The sequence below is a fragment of the Corylus avellana genome, chromosome ca8, assembly GCF_901000735.1.
Source record: "Corylus avellana chromosome ca8, CavTom2PMs-1.0".
NCBI lineage: Eukaryota > Viridiplantae > Streptophyta > Magnoliopsida > Fagales > Betulaceae > Corylus > Corylus avellana.
The window spans coordinates 14705854-14726614 of record NC_081548.1 but is presented as its reverse complement, the minus strand read 5'-3'; the positions used below and the strand labels follow the sequence as shown (position 1 = coordinate 14726614).

The following is a 20761-nucleotide window of genomic DNA, read 5'->3' as shown; positions in this document are numbered from 1 at the left end:
AAGGGAAGATAAGAAGTCAAAAGCTATATAGAACTAGTGTTTTACTATGAACATTTACAAAAATCTCGTTTACATATGAGCTGGGAATCCAAAAACAAACATTTCAAGCCCTGTTAGGAGGCATAATCAAAAGCGACCACTATAGGGGGGTTTATAGCCTCCCCATGCGTCAAGTGTTCTCCTATATATATACATAACAAAAATTGTGCGGGCTACAAAAAAAAAAAACAAAAGTCTGCACAACAATGGCTTGATCCTTGCAATCCATTGGAATCCCAAGCTCTAAAACTCCTACGGCTCCGCAAAGCAATAGGTCCATGTGTCCCATTCATAAGGCCATATAATCGGGTCCTCAAGAATGAGAACACCTACGGACAGCCCCATTCTCAACACTATTATGTATAACAGCATTTGAAAAATTTTAAAGGGAGAAGGGGTGAGTTCAACAACTCAGTAAGTAGCCACAACACCAAGATGCTATAAAACATGCTATGCAGATGTTATGCTATAATCTCAGTTATGCATAAATAATAAAATAGTTGATAATTAATACAAGAATAGCAAGTAAAATGTACAGGCACTTCCTTTTACTTTTCTTTCAAAACTACTATTTTACCCTTTGACCCGATGCCACAAATTTACCTTGAGCAGCGCACGTTGGTTTGTCCCGAGGGACCTATATGCTCATCTTGTCGTCACAGGGGAGAGCTACCAGGTTGGAAACTTCCCTAGGTGAAGGCCACCTGGCCGATAGCACACACGTTCTCGTAATTGTCCTTCGGTGTGTTTGCCATGCTACCTTATGCGGTACCGATCGTCACTATAATCATGTCTCGGGTTAAACATTTATAACAATGAATGCACATATAATATTTCATATGATCTGTAAACTCATCTGTAACTGTATACTGTGCCATGAATGCACATATAATATTTCATATATGTGCGGACATGTCAAAAAAAAAAAAATATATTTCATATGATCTGTAAACTCATCTGTGCCATGAATTTTGAGAGCTCTTTTCATTCATAATTGCAGTTATGCATAAATTATGAAATAAGGTAACTGTAACACGTAAAATTCTTAAATAATGGCATATGATTGAATAAAACTTGGCATTAAAATATGAAAGGAAGTGCAATTGAAAATCATGTGAGTGAATTCTTTATAAAATCCCCAACATTTTTCCAAAGATTTATAATAAAATCTGTTGGGGGTTCTTGGTGTTTCGTCCCCTTACTTGGATTTGACGCTGGGTTGGGTCGAGTCGTCCTTTCACCTAAATAAATTGTAAAGGTAAGCTTAAAGGAGTATTTTGAAATTAAATTGATTCTATAATTCCAAGGTAAAAAAATATACATATTCATATCTACTTAGAATCACTGCACATGATAGGAGCCTTATTCAAAAATTACTATATATATATTTAGTCTCTCGTGATGCATGAAATCTAGTCTACAAATATTCATATATATATCTATAAATATCAAACAGAATCTTATCCAAACTATAGCATAGATATCTATAGATTCCAATTACCAACCCAATAATGCCGCACATGTATATATGTATATAAATAGTCTTTATAATATCCAATTTCCCCCCCACCCCCCAATAACACTGTGTACGTGTATACAAAAAAAAAAATGCTACCTATATATATATATATACACACACACACACAAAACAACATGACTATATATATTTATATATATACACGTGTGAGGTGCTAATCATTTATCCAACAAGTCTTACACATATAAAAAATGTTACTATTGCTATTATCATTATTATGGATGTATAATAGTTAATCACAAAGATATGTCTAAACAAAATATATATATAATCGCTATAAAATCTGCAAACTAGCATTTCAATAATAGGAGTCAAACTCCTTAAATAACCACCCATACAAGAATCCTAAAATACCCATAAGAAGCAAATACTAACTTATCCTAAATCTCTTTCAATAAATAAATAAAAAAAATAAAATGATAATAGAGAAAGAGTCCTTACCGCTACTGTGCTAGAATGGGGTTGCAAGAAAAGAAACTGGAAATACCTCATATTATCGCTACTGAGGTCGTGAGGGGAGGGGTAGACCTTATGGGTATATATAGTGTAGCAAGGAGATCTGAGAGAGATATTTAATAATAAAGAAACTAATCTAATTGACATGTGTAAAAAGGCTATGGGAAAGAATCATGCAAGAGGACACATGCCCCTTACATGGAGGCTTCTCCTTATGCATGAAAACACATGGCACATCCAAAAAAAAAGGTAGAACACGTTGATGGCTTGGAGGCTACGCCTCTTTTTTTTTTTTTAATTATTATTATTATTATTATTAAGCAATAAATCATCGAAAAATCCATAAGACTCCCAAGTATGTAATAGGCTAATAATTCCACTAATACTCTCTTAACTAAAAGAGTCTTCTTATATATATATATATATAAACAAAAATGCTTTATAATTTTGTTTTAATCTATAAAATTTATAGGATGTCACATGTTTGGTTAACCCTTCTACCCTAACCTATCTATTTTTTTTTTTTTTTTTCTTGTGCAAATGTATAAACTTTAAGCAGGATTCCTAAATCACCTCTACTCAATAGCCTTCGAAACATAGTAAATTGTTTTTTTATAAGTAATATTGTACATAACAAAAAAAGCGCAATGCGCCAGTAAGAATACGTAGGAAAACCCGCTTTAACCCACAAAAAAACCCCATATAAGGACCTTAAAACCCAAAAGAAGCTTAAAGAGACCCTCATGCCCAAAACTCAAAACAACCCTAAGCTCATAAGGCAAGCTTAAACCCCCTGCCTATGACCCTACTAGTGCCTTGACTCTACTAGAGCCACAACCTCTAGCCTCAAATTTAATGGAGCATTACAAAATTTTGAACTTCCTCTTCTCCTTAGTATTTGAAACAGAAACCCCCTCTTCACGATACCGATCCTCTTCAATGATTGCAAAAAGATTTAAAAGGATTTTCTTGTCACCTCCAAAAGTCAATCCCAAAGTGGGAGCGAATTCCATCATGTCGAGCACCACCTCGGAATGGCCCTCCACCCCCACCACCATAGTGTCCGCTACAACCTCGACCAACAACTTCTTGTTCTTATTCAGTTGTTAAACAAATGAAACCATTAAAAAGTTGAAAATTGGCTTCACTTTTTTTTTTTTTTTTGTACTTGGGAGTGATTGCCTTCTTTGCTTTAACTACTGTTTTGAGCACAACTTTGTGCATGGGCTATACAGATTTTTCTTAATCAAGTTTTGGAAACCTTTTTTTTATAATGAAATTTATTATAATGTTGGAATTATGGAGTTTCTCTATTAGAATGTGTTAGTATGTTTTGTTGAATTCATCTATATATCATACTCAACTTGCTAATAGAGTTGGTGTTAGGTTTTGGCCTTGTTCTGATTTGCAAGCATGGCATTGTCATACATCACAGTTTTCATTAGACTACATTTTTCCCCCATTTTATTTGTGAATTATGTTACAATAATCATTTTATAACAATATAAGTTGCTGCTATAATGCATGGGCTTTCCAAGGCTATACTTATTGGTTGTTTTGAAAAATGCAGTGCTACCTGAATGGAAGCCCCCTGTCTATGATAACACATATGGTATAACTCTAGTGACTGCTGCCACACATCGTAATTCACCAAATGTAAGATTCTTTTTGTTCTTTGTTTTCTCCCTTGCCCTATGGATATTAGGTGGAGAAGGTGAAAAACCTCTTTCCTGTGTCTTACCAAGATGGTTCCTCTTGAAACTCTTTTGTGTTAGTTCATTCTTGACAGTTCACTATTTTGATATTTGACTTTCTTAAAGATATTCCTCTTTTTGGAACCATTACTGTGAGAGCTTTACAACCTTACTGTGGACATGTATACAAGAAGACAATAACTAATAACTTATGAGTAAATGGCTAAATGTTTGAACCGGATTTATTTTAGAATTAGTTTCAACACTTGACTTGGGTTGAATGGACACTCTTTGGCTTGACGGGAAAGGAAGCATGATTGTTAATGCTGCGTTCTATTATGTAGAAACTATTGGCATGAGGGGAACAAAACATACTTCAGAAATGTTGAGCTTAGTTGGAGCTCGCTTAAATCTGTGCTTTTAAGATCATGTATGATTAGTTGCATGCTCTAGGCGGCATCCATTGTCATTCAATTTTTGATTGCATTGCTCTCTTGAACTTTATACTATACCTCTGTGGATTGGATATACTAGTATGTGGTGGTCGGCCTTTGAATTGTTAAGACAGTGATCCTAGTAAAAAATAAATGACAAGCTTGTAAAAAAGGTATAGATTTGGTCAGAGAACAGGTTCCACCTAAAGCCTCTCAATATTTGGATCCAAAGTTTTGTCCTCATGTACACCTGAGGAAATTGTAACCTTTTGTTCACTTAATGTTCACATTGAATTGTGGATTTGTGTTTGTCAACTTAGCATTCTTCTGTTATTATTCATCATTCCCCAGTGGTTGTTCCTGAAGGTGGGAAGTGAACAAACATAATTGAAAACTACGGAAGGTCTTATTTGATTGATGTAGTTTTGTATTCATATGACCCACATTGAATTTTTGCTATATCCTCAATAGAATTTGAATTCAAAGATTCACCACAATAACCTCCTCAACAACATACTTGCAAAGGTATTCTCCTTTTCTCAACATTAAAAAATGTTATGAAATGTTATGCTCTTCAATAGTTGTAATAAATGGTGATCATTGCATAACACACATGCAGGTGAGGGAAAAAAATCAATTTAATGTGTATGACACATGGACTTATCCTGGTTTGCACTTCTAATTTAATCAACGCTTTGACTGGTATTTAGCTGTAGTTTTATGAATTTCCCTGGCAGAAAACCTGCACTCAGCTTTTAATTATCCATTCCAAAAAAAAAACAGTGCAAATACACATGCAGAGACACAAGAAAGAAAGAAGATGATTATGGTGTATATATATACAGGATGCTTTGGTCATCCACTTTCCTAGGAAACTGTCACCTTCATAGATGCCTCTCTGTTGAATTTTGGTATATGGTGATTTGATTCATATGGTATGGTGCAGATCGAAGGTAATAATGCAAAGGCTGAGGATGCCATCATGCTTGACAAGGATGGTTATGTATCAGAAATAAATGCTACAAACATTGTAAGCCTATGCATTTTCAACAGCTTCTGAGTTAGACAATGTACACGTGGAGGTCTTATGTTATTGTGAACCATATAGATGCACTATTATAAGTGCAAGCAGGTGGTGCCCACCAAACGCCTTGACCTGGACTCTTTTTGTAACACTTTTTTCTAAAACGTCCACAGTGTGGATTGCTATGAACTATTATGCATTGCATTTTTTTAATCGATGCATAAAGGTAGGTCCCACCTCCCTATCTTATATACAACATACAGTCACTATCCTGTCATTTAATTATTTGCTGGCAGCCTTTGTAGGCAGCATTTCCTCTTGAATCTCATCATTGAAGGAACTAAGTGTCTTATAATGCACGTATCTTGAAAGCTCACTTCCAAACTGAAAAAAGGTTCATCTGTTTAATCATGCAGTTTTTAGTGAAGAAGGGCCGTGTTCTGACACCTCATGCTGATTATTGCATTCCTGGCATAACTCGAGCAACTGTAAGTTGTGTATATTTCCTTCCTATCTAACAATTTTTATTGTGCTCCTTGAAATTTGAACTTTCATAATATCTCAAATAGGAAACAAATAGTTGCACCAGGTCAATTAATGTATGAAACCTTTACTTTGGGCAACTGTGAATCTAGTTAAGCTAATTTCAAGTTTGTACAAAAGGAAATAGTTTAATTATGGGGTGACTAGTGATTGCGACCCATTACAATATTGTCGTGGATGGAGGAAGTAAAATGATGTGGATATACTTCACCATAGGTTCAACATGAACTAGGGTATATTCATAGAACAAGCAGTACAAAAGTTTTTAATGCTATTGGACTCCAAATTCAACAATTTAATTATATTCTATTCAACATATTATTCTTCTTCTATGGTAAGGAACTTTGTAAGCATATGTTTGACAATAAAAGATAAGCCTTTTGGAGATGTTATTTTATAGAATGACATGAACCGGTTTCTAAACCCATTCCAGTTTGAACTGTACCCCTTGTCTTATCCTTGCTTGCATGTCTAGGTGTTAACTCATTCCTTTTATCTCTTTTTCCAAATAGATGAGATACTAATCTTTTAACGTCAGTACTGCATACATGTTTAATTGATGAGGCATATCTTATATTTTGAAAATCTTTTAATCTTTTGGTAATATCTTTGATTTGAAAAACTTGAATATTACTTATATAAAAAAAAAAAAACAAAAAACTCTTTGATTTGAAAAATCAATGTATTAAAAGATTTTAAAGATGTGAAAAAATCATATCGATGTTGTTAAATCACCAGTTGTCCTAATAGGTTACGCTAATAAGAAATGATGAATTTAATTATTTTCTATTAGTCCCTCACACATATAGGTTCAAACTCTCCCTCGACAAGGAATATTTAATTGAGATAGAAGGTAAATTATTGACGTAGGGTTTGATCAACTTTGATCACTACTTATCAATTGTCTTAAAAACTTGTATTTATAGAAAAATGTGAATTTAGTCATTTAATTATATTCTACTTATATGTGTGGGGAAGAAAATGGAAATTTGTATCTAAAAAAAACTCGGTTCTTAAACAATTTGCATGTGATACTAATGAAAATTTGCAGTTATTTTTGTTTTTTTTTTTATCTCTTACTGACCACTATGTTTAACATTATATGTGATGTGCAAAAATGCAAATAAAGATTAGAAAACAGCCATGGAATTCACGCTTATCTTTGATGTTGCCTTCTACTAGGCTTCTACACTTCATTGTCATTTTTTGCTGGGTGATGCTGACTAATTCACCATTCAAATATTTTAGACCCATGCTGTGGCAAAAGACCTTTTCAAGTACCACTCTTAGACTCTTGGTTTGGTTATTGGTGGTTCAGCTTGAAGAGGAGAAGCAGAGTGTATTGTGAAATGAGTGAATTTATTAGTAGCAACCCCTGGTCGACTTCTTGACCATCTGCAAAATACCAAGGGGTTCATTTATAAAAACTTGAAGGTAATTTACACAAACAATTCTTAACACTATATTTGTTTTTCAGTATTGGTAGAACTAATTATGTTGTATATTGTTGGTTCTAGATGTTCAACTTTTCCTTGCAACTTTTTTTTTTTAGATATTCCTGCCATTTATATGATGCTGATTGTAGTCTTCATTAAGGGGCCTCAATTTTTGACATTATTTTTTCTGAAGCTAAAGCTAGTTATTCAATGCACACTAATAAGCTATATATGTTTTTCTTATGCATGTTCTTTTCTTGTTAAACTCAAACTTGCAGTGCCTAATAATTGATGAAGCTGACAGGATACTCGAAGCAAAATTTGAGGAAGAAATGAAGCAAATTCTTAAGCTTCTACCAAAGGTAAACTATAGGGTAATCATATATTTTTTTTTGTCATAGAGAGACTTAAGGTAGTTATTATATGGAAGTTTGGATATGTAGAATTGGTTGGAGTTGCTACTGAGAAAATGGTGCTTATTGTACTGTACAGGGAGGCACATATGGTTGACTCTTATTGTATATACTTATTCCAAGGTGAATGCAATTTAATGTAGTTATGAATTTAGGCCTGCAAACGAGCCGAGCCAAGCTGAGCTGAGTTTTGGCAAACTCGGACCGGCTCGTTTTAAAGGATATGTAAATGAGCCAAGTTCGAGCTCGAGCCGAAAACCCCTTGTTCGAACTCGGCTCGCTGGGTATATATTGTAGCTCAAGCTCGAGCTTGCTAGAAACACACTTTCGAGTTGAGCTGGGTACTCAAGTGGCTCTAGCTCGAGGTAGGGTATTTCAGGCTCTACAACAAAGAAGAAAATATATATATATATATATAAGAATAAGAAAGTGTAAAAAAATAAAAAATAAAAATAACATATTTAGAAAAATTTGAGAAAATGGTTGAAGGAGATGAAAAATTGGTAGGGAATGGTGATCTCTATTCCCCCACAAAATGTGAGAAATAGCTCAAGAAAATACGAGAAAATGTGAGAAATGTTTAAATTTTGCAACAAAAAGTGAGTGTTAGATGGTCAACCTGTTTGTCTATGTTTTGTGAAAAATGATTTTGGTAATCAATTTTTGCAAATAGAGAAATACGTTATGTGGCTTACCAATCTTTGACCCAAAGTTTTCCTAGCTGATATTACCTAATATCTGAGTAGTCAATGTAATTGCCACACGACTAGCCAACCAAACGACAATCCAAACAAAAATCCAAATTCTTATTAACTAGAAATTTGCAACCTTCTTTTCTTCAGTTCATGTTTTGAAGATTAACAATGAAAAGGATAGCCATTCAAAATGAAACTATCTTCACTGCTTATGGACTTCAACAAGAATAATATTGAACTAAAATCTTGGGCACATACGTGAGCAAAGGGCTTCCACAAGTAATATGACTTGAATAATTTGTTTAGAGAATATGACTTCAATAATTTTTCTGCTTCTCTAGACATTAATCACAATTACAAAAGTTGCTACCAACTATTCAAACTTACCAAAACCATATACCATTCCAATTGTTCCAACTTACAAAAACATTCCAACTATTTAGACTTGCAAAAATTATACATCATTTCAACTTGTTCAACACTTACAAAAACTATACACCACAATTAGCCAACTATAAACTCAAAATCTTTTAACATTTACTAAAAGCACTAGCTAAAAATAAGAGAGCCTCCATACAAACAAACCAAGAGGCTCAATCACTTAGTCAAAGAGGCTGAAATGCGTATTCTGCAACAAAAGAAATTCGTAAGTTAGCAAAATAAACAAACCTGTCTATTGTTTTTTTTTTTTAGGAAAAAAAAAAGGGTATCTTACAAGGGTGTCCTACACTGGCTCAAGGTTTAGACTTCTAGCAGGGTTTTTTTTTTTAATTTTAATTTTTTTTTTATTTTTTTTTAACCTATCAACAAGGGAAGTGGGGCGTGTCTAAAAAAAACAGTGGGGTGGGGGTGTGGCAGCACACCACCATTCGTCTTTTTTTTTTTTCTTTCCCAAATTACCTAAATACCACTTAACTATTATGAATATTACACGCGCTATCTAGACTTTCACATGAAAGCATTTGTTTTATAATTCTACTCATCTTTAGCAACTCATCCATCTCACAATCATTGTTCTATATGTATGTTCATTGCAGTGACATATTACTCAATAACTGCTCAGTATTTTCTACCATAAACATGAGTTCTCTTAAAGCTACATCAATTCAATCTCATTTAGAAATAATAGTTGAATGGGATCACTACAATATAAATAGAACATTTGACTAAATTAGTGAATAAAAGGAAACATGAATTAAACAAGAAGCGGTGAAATGTAAGCATGTCAATCTATCCAAAACTAATAATAGTAAGATCACAAAAAAGGCAAAACAACTGACTAAAATATGGTGTTAAGAATGCTAATCAAATCTTAACCAACCCTTACTGCCAAATAAAAACAAATTTGTATGTGAATCCACAACATTGATTCTCGCCAAACTAGAAACGAAAAGCATATTAAGTGACAGCAGATGAAATGGAGATACATCCATGGTCTCTTTTGAAAATATAAATTCTTGCCATACCATTTAAGAACAAGGTAATTAGAGAAATAAGCAAAACAACACTTAAAACCTAATTGCCAACATACAGATAGTCACCTCAGGGTACATCTAAGTTTTTAAGACATGAATACTCCATAAATTAGCACAAAGTATGAAATATATTTCTCATACCAATCAAGTATCTACTTTTACATTAAAAATAATCCAAAGGAAAATAAATAGATGGATGAAATACAGAAGCATGTGGTTGTTGTATCTTTCCCAGATAATTTTTCATGTAGACCCTCACCTTTATTTCTCATAAGCTAATATTTTGCAACCTAACAAATGCTATAGTGCAACAAGCTAACATTGTATTTTTCATCTTGTAGTCTAGCAAGAATGATAACGATGCAGGTAGATAAAAGTTTAATAAGACTAGAGAAGACGCAACATTTTTTACGTTAGTTCATTCTCTTTTGAACACAACATATGCACTTTTTACAATATACTGCACGTGGAAAAACTTATTTCACCTAAAACAAAAGTCCCAGATAACTTCAATCCTATAGTCTATTTTATTTACTTTTTCCTTAGCAACTTCAATCCTACAGTCACTGTAGGGAGCATGCTCTCTTCAAAATGACAAATCATGTAATCTAAATACAACAAACCGGGCTTTTAGCAATTCTAGGCAATATGTTTTCTGATAGGTAATACGAAAGTTTTATTAATCCAAGGAAAACCCCAAGTATACAGGAAATATACAAAGAAATCCCTTAAAGAAGGGGAAAAGAAGAAGTGATAGTGATGTAATGGAAAAGCTGGTTGCAACACATGATTATCTAAATATGAACATAAACCCTGAAATGGAAAAAACAGCATTGACGATGCTAAAAAAAAAGGGACTACACTGCAAAATAGAAGGAATTAATACCACACTAAAAATATGGAGAAATGCAATTAATTGTCAGTCCAAGAGCTCACCTTTACATGCCACATTTCACTAGTAGTACTCAAGAATTGCAACAACCAACACCCATTCGGCCAATGTTAGAGAAAGAATCCAAATTCTTCCTCCCTCCCATTCGGTGCTTACCTAGAGCATCCCAAACAAAATCAACCAAAAGAATTTTCAAAAACATATTCACTCCATTTGGTCCTCTATAACCAAAATTAAACAACAAAAGCTACTCAAACTTCATCAAACAAAAACCCATTGGGCTCCTCCAAAAGATCACAACAAAACTTCTCAAACCAAACACACAGTCGGCCACTCACACCCAAAATCCACAAAGAACAACAAAAATCAACTCCAAATCTCATTCCCATTCGGCTGTTTACCCAGAAAAATACATGAAAATAAAGAAATAAAACATATTTCTTTGTCTTTCCACTTGTGGATTTGTGTGTCTGAGTGAAAGAGAGAGAGAGAGAGAAAGAAAGAGTTAAAGCTTTGCTTTTCTGTGCATAAACCCTAAGCAAGAGAGAAAGAAAGAGCAGAAACCTTTCAGAGGAGGAAGCAAAGCGAGAGGGATTCTAGAGAGAAGAGGGCAGAGTACAAAGAGAAACGCTTCCTCTCCACTTTCGGTGTCGGATGAGGGTTCTTTTAGCCTCCAAGAGTTGGCTTCAATGAACGGCGGCGTGGGCGGCAACAAGCGGCTGTGTTGAGATGGGTCTTGGGCAGCAACGAGCAGTGAACTTCCAGCGGTTGTGGAGCAGGTTCTCGGTCCCAGGGTAGGGAGAATTTTGGGGGAAGAATTTTTAGGGGGAAAATGAGGGCCTTGGAAGAAAGATTGACAGATTTGTTGGCGGCGGTGAAGGTGGGGAGGCGCATGGTGGAGAGAGGAGATCACGACGCCAGTGGGAGAGAAAATGGGTTTGGGAGGAAGAAACTGGAGGGAAATGAAAATGATGATGGGTTTTGAGTTTTGAACGCAGGTTTCTTTTAAAGTTGTTTTCTTTTTTTTTTTTAAAAAAAAAAATTTGGGAAGACGTGGCATGTCCCACTTCACCATTCCTTGTCTGTGCTTACTGTTTAAGCATGCCAGTGTCCCCTGTATTACCACTCCTTGTCTTCTCTGGTGGAGAGACTCAAAGCCCTAGTCCCGTGTTACAGGATCGCCGGCTTATTGCCGGATTTCTTTTCCTTTCTCTCTTTTATTTTATTTTATTTTATTTTTTAATTTTTTTAATTAATTTTTTATTTTAAAGAAAATAATATAATTTGAATGCCCAAAACGGTGTCGTTTTGGGTTGGGGGTGTGTGCTGTAGTTTTGGGCGTTTTCGGAATTTCAAGTGGACTGGGTGAGGGTATAATGGACATAAAAATACAAACCGTTTGAGTTTAACATTGAAAACTAACAGAGGGGTCCAAAGTGAGAGATTTGAAAGTTCAAGGATCCTTTGTCAAAACGGCTGAAAGTTGACGGGGCCAAATTGAAGTTTCCCCTAATAATTATATTTTGTTATTATAAGCTATTTTACTCATTTAGCTGATACTTTAAAATACAGTATTTTCATCCATTTTTTATTTTATTTTTTTTATCCCTTCTCTCCCTTCTCTCCCTCTCTCCCTCTCCCTCTCCCTCTCCCTCAACCTTTACAACGTATTTATAATATTTAGAGAAAATAGAGAATGCAATAGATAGTCTGTTGTAATTTGGTTTTAAAAAACTAGTAATTAAAATAATAAAAAATGTGTATTTTAAATAAGAGAAAATTACACTTTACCTTCAAAAGTTTGTGGCGTTTTTCAATTCGACCTCAACCTTTACAACGTATTTATAATATTTAGAGAAAATAGAGAATGCAATAGATAGTCTGTTGTAATTTGGTTTTAAAAAACTAGTAATTAAAATAATAAAAAATGTGTATTTTAAATAAGAGAAAATTACACTTTACCTTCAAAAGTTTGTGGCGTTTTTCAATTCGACCTCAAAAGTTTCAATTTTGGCAATGTACTCCCCCAAACTTCCAAATTTTTGCAATTCGAACTATTTTATCCCAAAATTTCCATATTGTCCATAATTTTTATTTAATATATATATATAAAAAAAAATTTGGGGTGCAAAAATGGCCCGAATTTTTTTTTAAAATTTTTTATAAAAAAAAAATTATGGGCAATATAGGAAGTTTGAGATATAATTGGTCAAATTGCAAAAATTTGGAAGTTTGGAGGGGGGTGCATTGCCAAAATTGAAATATTTGAAGTCGAATTGAAAATCGGCCCAAATTGGAGGGTAAAATGTATTTTTCCCTTTAAATAGCTAAAATAGCCCACTACTCTTCAAAATAATAAAAATAATAATAGCCCACTACTACTAGTTTATTTGGGTTTGTGATTTCAAAAAGTGCAGTTAAAAATAATGATTTTAAAATGTGCAATTTGAAAACATAATTTTTAAAAAGGCAATTAAACGTTTGGAGTCCCCAAGAGGTACCTCAATCGGTTGGGACTATGCCTAATGAAGCGAAGATCACTAGTTCGAATCTCTCTCCTCCCTCTTATGCGGACATGTCAAAAAAAAAAAAAAAACATTTGGTAAAATCGTAATTTGACATTTAAAATCACAATTTAGTATTTAAAATTATATGTTTTTTTTTTTTTTTTTTTTTTTTTTTTAAAAAAAAAAAAACAAATCATTCTCTCGGATTTGAAAATACAGATTTTTTGCATTTTTGAATCACAATTTTTTTAAAATGCAATCCCAAACAATTAATTTTCTTCAATTTAGTTTACAATCACATTTTTTTTATTTATGAAATTGCAATACCAAACTAATCCTAAAAATACTCGAAGGCAGGCGGCCTTCCTTAGAGTGTTCCTTTGTGCATGACACGCACTATCTGAATTGTAATTGGTTTTTGCCGTGCTTATTATTTGTATTCCTTGATATTTAATAAATAATTTGTTCTTAAGGTATAATTCAATTGGCTAGAAATTACATCCCACACACCCTGCTACGTGAACATGCAAAAAAAAAAAAAAAAAAAATAATAATAATAATAAAACACTCCAATATTTTTCCGCAGGCAGCGAGTAAAACCACCGTCACGGTCCTCAAGGACGTCTCTCATGGACACACATTCGCAACAGAAAAAATAACAATAAAAAAAAAAAAAAAGAAAAAATCCTGGTGGTGGGTCAGGTTTCGAGTGTCCGAGTTGAACGGCCGGGTCAGTCCGAGTCGTGGGATCCGGTAGCGGTAGGCACTGGGAAGTGGCAACAAATAATCCCACGACAACATGGATGCGAAATTTCCCGAGAAAAAGCACTTCACAGGCGGACACAGAGAGAAGGAGAGGAAAGGAAAAAAACAAAAAGAAAATTAAGGGAAAAGGGATAATGTTATAGTTACAGTTATAGTTATAGTTATAGTAGTGTGGGATTTGGGAACGAGTAGAGGAAGACGAGGTAGTAATCTATGAGTACTGAAAAGGCTCCCGCCGCTCCTTCCGCTCCCTCGGCGGTCGAGCTTTGCAAGGGCGTCAATGGCCTCGACAAGCTCGTCCTCCGCGAGCCGCGTGGCAGCTCCGCCGAGGTCCCTCATCCATTCTCCTTTTTCTCTTTATTTATTCATTTATTCATTCAGTTTACTTGTCCATCCGCGATCTGATCTGATGCTTGATTTCATTTTTGGCCTGAATCTAGGGCTTCTGAGCCTCATACACTTTGATCTGCGGTTCTATATACCTATATCCATGTTTGTACATGCATCTATTCTCTTAAACTCAGAACAAGTGCTTGATTTGTTCATATTTCTTCTCAATCAACCAATGTATCCGTGCATTTGATTATAAGAAGCTGTGGAACTGTTTTGTTGGGGGAGTATTACCTTTTCCTTGTCATCTTTCAAAATTTGAGACAAAAAAAATGGTCAGGATGTTTTGGAAGATTCTGTTTAAAATTTAAGAAAATATGATTCCTCCGCTGAGCTGCAACTCAAATGGAGGGCAGTTGTGTGGGTTTAAGATTCACTGGATGCGTGTATATCTTTCCAAACGAAGGAGGAGAAACAAAATGTGATTTTTGTTTTACGGGCGGGCGCCGCGGGGGGGGGGGGGGTTGACTTTGTTGATAAGGGCTGTTCATAGGATCAAATGGCACTTTCTGAAAGCTTACATTCTGGCCTCGTAGAGTGTAGAGTGAAGTCGGAGGGGGAAGTATGAGGATGAGGTAGAAATTGCAAAATGGCAGCTAGGCGAGAATAAAGAGAGGAGGGGAAAATATGATCGAAGGAAATGAGGAGCAATTGAATACAGGGGATGAAAGTCAATGTTGACTTTAAAATTTGAGGAAGAGAAAAAAGAAATAGTGTGAGAGAGGAATTGAGAAACTGGGAGGTGGCATCATCAAGTAAATGTGAAGAGATTTGTATGACATAGCAGTTTCCTTTCCGATTTCAAATCTCTATATGTTAGTTTCTTTTTTTAGCTTGAGGTTCTTGCTGGTTTTTATCTAATTCTCAATACTTAGTTCTTCACCAACTATACAATCACTTCATTCTTCTCCGTTTCTTTTCCGTGATTTCCTTTTTCCATATCTGTCCCCTGGCTTCTCCCATTGGTGGGTTCCTCCTTAATCTCCTCTACCCCTTGCTCTCTATCCGTGTCAAAATATGAAACCAGTCTCCACTAATTGCTCTTCACTGTCTTGTAGAAAGTGATTTTTTCAGAAAACAATCCCATGACACTCAGAGTTTGTTCATTTAGTCTCAGAATGCCCTTTCCGTGGATATTCTGCGTTTTATACTCTTTGGTATGTCAGCATGGAGTGAAGAAATAAAGTTTGTGCACATGCAAGCATCCCAACATGTGGTTCTGTTACCCATTTCTCCTGTTCTTGCTTCAAGTTTATGCACATTGCTCAAATATTTATTCAAAAAATATTGTCTCTTTTTGCCTGAATCTCTTTTCATTTTATGATTAGCTTGTTATGGTATCATGTGAATCTTGTGCACTGGATTTGGATTTGATCCTCCTTTTAGATTGATAGTGAAATGTACAAATTGATATGGAGTCTATCTGGCTGATCTAAAAGAATAAGATTTACACATTTTATGTACTTTAATACTCGGCAGCATATTACTATAATACCTAAACATTCAAGAAACCCTCATTCCTGTTAATGATGTGAGATAATTATGTTAACATGTATGAAATTTGTGCCCAGTGTCAGGTCCTACTTTGCCCTTTTGGTCAAATTTTTATTTGATGAGGCATACACCCTGTTCCGTAGCAACAAATTTGACTATTGGGGTTTTCAAAATTGCTCTCTTGTAAACATGTTAATGTTGCTGCAGTTGTTTTGTTCTGGTTGGATGTGGAGGGCATGTCATTCTGTTTGCAAGAGTAAGGCTAGTAGAAATACATGCTAGGTTGAGTTCATCTCAGAACTTGAGGGCTTAAAAGAGCAGGCATGCATGGGTACACCAAAAATGATTTATTTTGGAAATAATACTTGAGTTGATCACATTCCTATCCTTGCCATGAAATTTACTCAATAGCTTGTAACAAAGAGGCCTGGGTGTTAGACAAATTGGATTCCTTTCGTTCTTCTATCCATTGGAATCCGAATTTCCTTAGGGCAGTCTGGGATTGAGAGCTGGAATCTGTAGAATCCTTTCTTAATCTGTTATACTCCTCAAAAACCTATTTGAGGGAGGTGGATAGAATGTTGTGGACCCCAACCAGCAATCACATTCACGGTTTCGAAATGACGAGATATTATAAAATGTTACAGACTAGAGATCATTGTTTGCTCTCCTGGAAAAGTATTTGGAAGGTTAAGGCTGCACCTCACATTGCTTTCTTTTTATGGTCGACATCCAAGGTAGAATCCTCACAGTTGATAATCTTGGAAGGTGGTGTTTCACTCTTGTAAACTAGTGTTGCCTATGCAAAAAGAACGAGGAGATTGCAAATCACCTTCTCATTCGTTGCGAGTGCACTAGTGATCTATGGCACTTGGTTTTCAACTTATTCAGGGATTCATGAGCTATGCCTAGCAATATCCTAGAGTGCTTCATTGTTGGGGACATAGACTGTCTGGAAAGTTATTCTTGCTTTCTTAACATGGAGCATATGAGGATAAAGGAATTGGTGTCTTTTTTGAAGACTTTTTGAGGCCAATGTGCATTTGTTAAAATCCTCTTTTTTGAGATCTCTTTTGGATTGGGTTGTAGTATATGTTCCTAACTTCTCTTTATCGGATCTTGTTAATCTATTTAATTTTTTTTTAGATTGTAGAAGCCTATAGGGTGATTCTCTCTCTTGTATACTTTTTGTGTTTGAGGGGGCTTTGCCCTTTTCTTTCAATAAAATTTATTATTCATAATCAAAAAAGAGTTGACAGAACAAATTAGGTGTTATTCAACTTATGATGCCTGCCTGTGGTAGTGGTGATGGTGCCATCTCTGACTTGCTTGTCAAAGTTATTGAGTACTTTCATACTCTATTAATTACAAAAAGCATTCCCTTGTCCTCTATTTAAGTATCAAGATTATAGTATTATTCTGCTGTGTTTTTCTTATGGAGAACACAATGCACTCTGTCATGATGTTGTCAATTATGTTTATGTGCATGCCGTTCAGTTGTTTAGATGAAAGAAACGGCTCTAAACTCTGTTAGGTATGAGTTCCTGTTAACCAATTTTGTCTAGTCTCATGCCATTTGATCTTAATTTTATCATATTGAGTTGCTATGCACGTGGCTATTGTTATTCAATTTAGCATTGTATTATTAATTTGCTGAATTTTTTTTTTTTGCCCCTACTACCTAGGTAGGCTCTCTTGTATACTTCTTATGACATGGGGGTGCCTTAACGCTTTTAATGATATCTCAGTTAATTATCAAATAATAATAATAATAATAATAATTTGCTGAAAACGCAATATATCTTGTAGTAGTTACAAGTAACATGAGATTTTGGCTGTTATCGAATTATATGTTTTGATTGCAACCAACTTTGCACATAAAGTATATTTGGTTTTGTCATGATGCTGATTACAAATTACGATTTTCATTTTCATTTGTTATATATTGATTTATTTATGGTTTTCTAGGTGTATTTATATGGAGGTCATGTGACATCTTGGAAGAATGACCATGGGGAGGAGTTGCTTTTTGTCAGTAGTAAGGTGCTACTTTTTATTTTTGTTTCTGTTTATTTTCTTTCGTTTACTAGTGGATGCCATGGACAGGAGCTGCTTTTATCAGTAGGAAGTTGTTATTAGTATTTAATAGTAACTATTTTAAATATCCTGGGTGTGCCAACCTTTCTATTGGTTGCCTTTCTATTGCCAATCCTTGTAAATATTCCATCATGATATTTTATGCCTTTTTTTTTTTTTTTTTTTGATAAGTAATAAACCAATCTTAGTAAAAGCTTCTAAGCATGAACATAGATTATTGCAAGATCAAAATACCAAGCTATTTGAAGCTGGAATTTTACCTGATCCTTGTAGAGGGAGCGCTTTACACGGGTCCGAAGTTTACTTAACAGGAGTGGGTACACAAAGTAGCCTTGCTTTGGAGGGTTCTTTACCTAAAATCATTAACAACTCAGACACAAAATACTCTTATGGGTATACCTCTCCAAAGTGGAAGCTTCACTTGGTCTAACATCCTGGATTCCCCGTCATGGTCTAGAATTCACAGGTTTTTCATTTCTCCCGAGTGGGAGGCTCACTTTCCAGATGTTGCTTAGAGTAGGTTACCTAGATTTCTTTCAGATTGTTTCCTATCTTTCTTGATTGTATTGAATAATGCAATATACAGAAAAAAGACTCTCTCTCTAGACGAGAGACTCTCACTCTAGAATTCTCCTAGCTTTCTCTATTTCCTCTCTAGCGGAGGCGCGTGCAGGCGCGTTTCCGCTAGACCCAGGTACGGGATCGTGGGATGCGTTTGCCATGGACAGGATGGAGCGAAGATTTGTTGTGGAAGCTAAATCGTTCTCTTTTTGGGCGAAAGCGGGCAAGCCTGAGTTGCGCTTGGAAGAAAAGAGAAAAGGGTTCTCTGGCTCTTTTTCTCTGAGCCTCCGATGTTCCGATTGGCTGGCGGACATGGTGGAGGAGGCGCTGAAATCTCAAGGGTCGGAGTTCTTTGCCAAATCATTTCGGGAGGATGAGATGATTTTGAAGATCCATAAGGGCTGCAATAAGGCCGGTCGGTTCTTAGTGGCCGGGGTCTTTGCTGATGGTGTTCGGAAAGGGGTGATTTGGCTCCCTGAGGGCCGTGAAGGTTGGGGTTGGCGCTGCTTTGTGGATGAACTACGAAAATTTTTGGTGTCTCTCGCAGCGAAGACGAAGGGTCTAGGGGGTATACCGAATGCTATTTCGAATCGGTCCTATGCGGCGGTGCTGTCCGAGGATTCTGGTGATGTGAAGCCGGTTGGTGCTCAGTTTCCGATGGTGGGCTGTCCTGAGTTGGTTAAGGGTGGTGGCGGCGATCTAGCGACGAAGTTGATTAGGGTTGTGCGCTCGTTGAAGGCGTATCTGAATAATCTTAGGGCTGATGTGATTCGGGTCTTCTCTATCGGACTGGGCTTTAAGCCCAATTCTTGGTTTGAAGGCTCTTGGGTTCCTGGTCGTTGGAAGAAGCTTCTTGCGAAGCCTGGGCCTGTTCTGGACCGGGCTTGCTTTAGGACGGGCCTGAAGCCTAAACTTTTTGTTGGGTTTAGGCGGAGAGCTGGACGCAAGTCTGCTTCTGGGATTCGTGCGGGTCTTGGGTCTGCCCTATCGGAGCAGTCGTCGTCGCCGCTCGTTTCTGCCTCGCCGATGTTCAATCCGGGGTCTTTTCCGGCGACTTCTGTGGTCTCTAACGCAGTGGTTCCCGCGGGTGCGGCGGCTCATGTGATGTCGAGTTTGGGTTCTTCGTCGGAGGGTATTGGGTTTGCTTCGTCGGCAGGTTCTGGGTTTGCTTTGTCGGCGGTTTCTGGGTCGGCCTCGCCGGTGACATCTCCGGTGATTCCTTCATCTGCTGAGGCTCCTGGGTTGTCAGTGCAAGACATAGCTCTGGGCAGTGATGATTATCTGTCTCACAGGGAGACAGGGGCTGCGATAGCTAAGCGGGGGGACAGAGCCTCGGATTTTAAGCGAGTGTCTCCTGTTCATGCCGGCTTCCAGCCAGCCCATGCCGGTGACCCTCCTTCTGTCCCTCTTACCTCAGCCCTTTCCTCGTCTGCTGATTCTTCCGCAGGTGTGATAGTGGCTGAGGCTGAGGAGGTTTCTGTCCCTCTTTCCTCGCCGACACTCACCTCTGATGCCATTGTTGATTCTGGTCTGAACAAATCACAAAAATGGCTGATTGCGTCTTTTCGAGAAGTGGTTAAGGACGATGTCACGCATATGGCAATACTGAAGGACTTGGAGGTGTCTTTTCGTCAGGCAAGCAAGGAAGCTCGTGAGGTGTTGTCCCCTGAGGAGGAACAGAATTTGGCGTCTATGAAGAAAGAAATTGAGAGGTTTTTAGGAGGACGTGTCTCGGTCCCGCCCTCTTCTACACTATCATCTGGGCAGATGGGTCTGCCGGAAAATCATGATGCAAATTCTGCAGGGGCGTTAGCTTTGGGAGAGAGGTTACGCATGTCTCTGGGCAGTGGGGTTCCTATATATAAGCAAATATTGAGATACTATCGGAGAGCTAAGAAAGAAAGAGGAATTCGGGTGAATGATTCTCTCCTTCTTGAGGCGGTGGAATCTTTTAGTGCTCCGCAGATACATTACCAACCAGTTGCAGGGTTTGTTGCTCAGGCTTCATCCAAGGCTGAGGAGGTTTCTATAAGAAAGCCTGATTCTAAGAACTCTAATCCAATGAGGGGCTATCTACGGCGAGGGTTTCTTAACCCAAGTCCGAAAGAGATAAGGGAGTCTCAGTCTTCATCGCATGTGGCTATTAAGGATGATGAAGTAGTGGGTGACAACTCTTCAGTCTTGGATGAAGCCTTCAAGTTTGGGGAGCTGCCCCCCGATCCCCTTGATTGGGGGTTGGGTTGCGGTGAAGAGGAGGATCCATATTCAGCGGATTTTCTTCAGGTTATGGACGTCGCCCGGCCTAGGGC

The 20761-nt window shown here is 36.7% G+C and overlaps 1 protein-coding gene across 3 annotated transcripts in view; it reads left to right on the top strand.

Annotated features, from left to right (window-relative positions):
- The first annotated feature begins 13811 nt into the window (after positions 1 to 13811).
- Positions 13812 to 20761, top strand: part of LOC132189885 (putative glucose-6-phosphate 1-epimerase) — a 21364-nt gene continuing 14414 nt past the window's right edge. For 2 of the 3 annotated variants that reach the window (XM_059604705.1, XM_059604706.1), the window contains exons 1-2: positions 13813 to 14240; positions 17763 to 17837. In XM_059604705.1, the coding sequence (XP_059460688.1) occupies positions 14124 to 14240; positions 17763 to 17837 (192 nt within the window). In that variant the 5' untranslated portion in view covers positions 13813 to 14123. Of the gene's footprint in view, positions 14241 to 17762; positions 17838 to 20761 lie in introns of all 3 variants that reach the window. The other variant, XM_059604707.1, reaches the window with a different exon arrangement.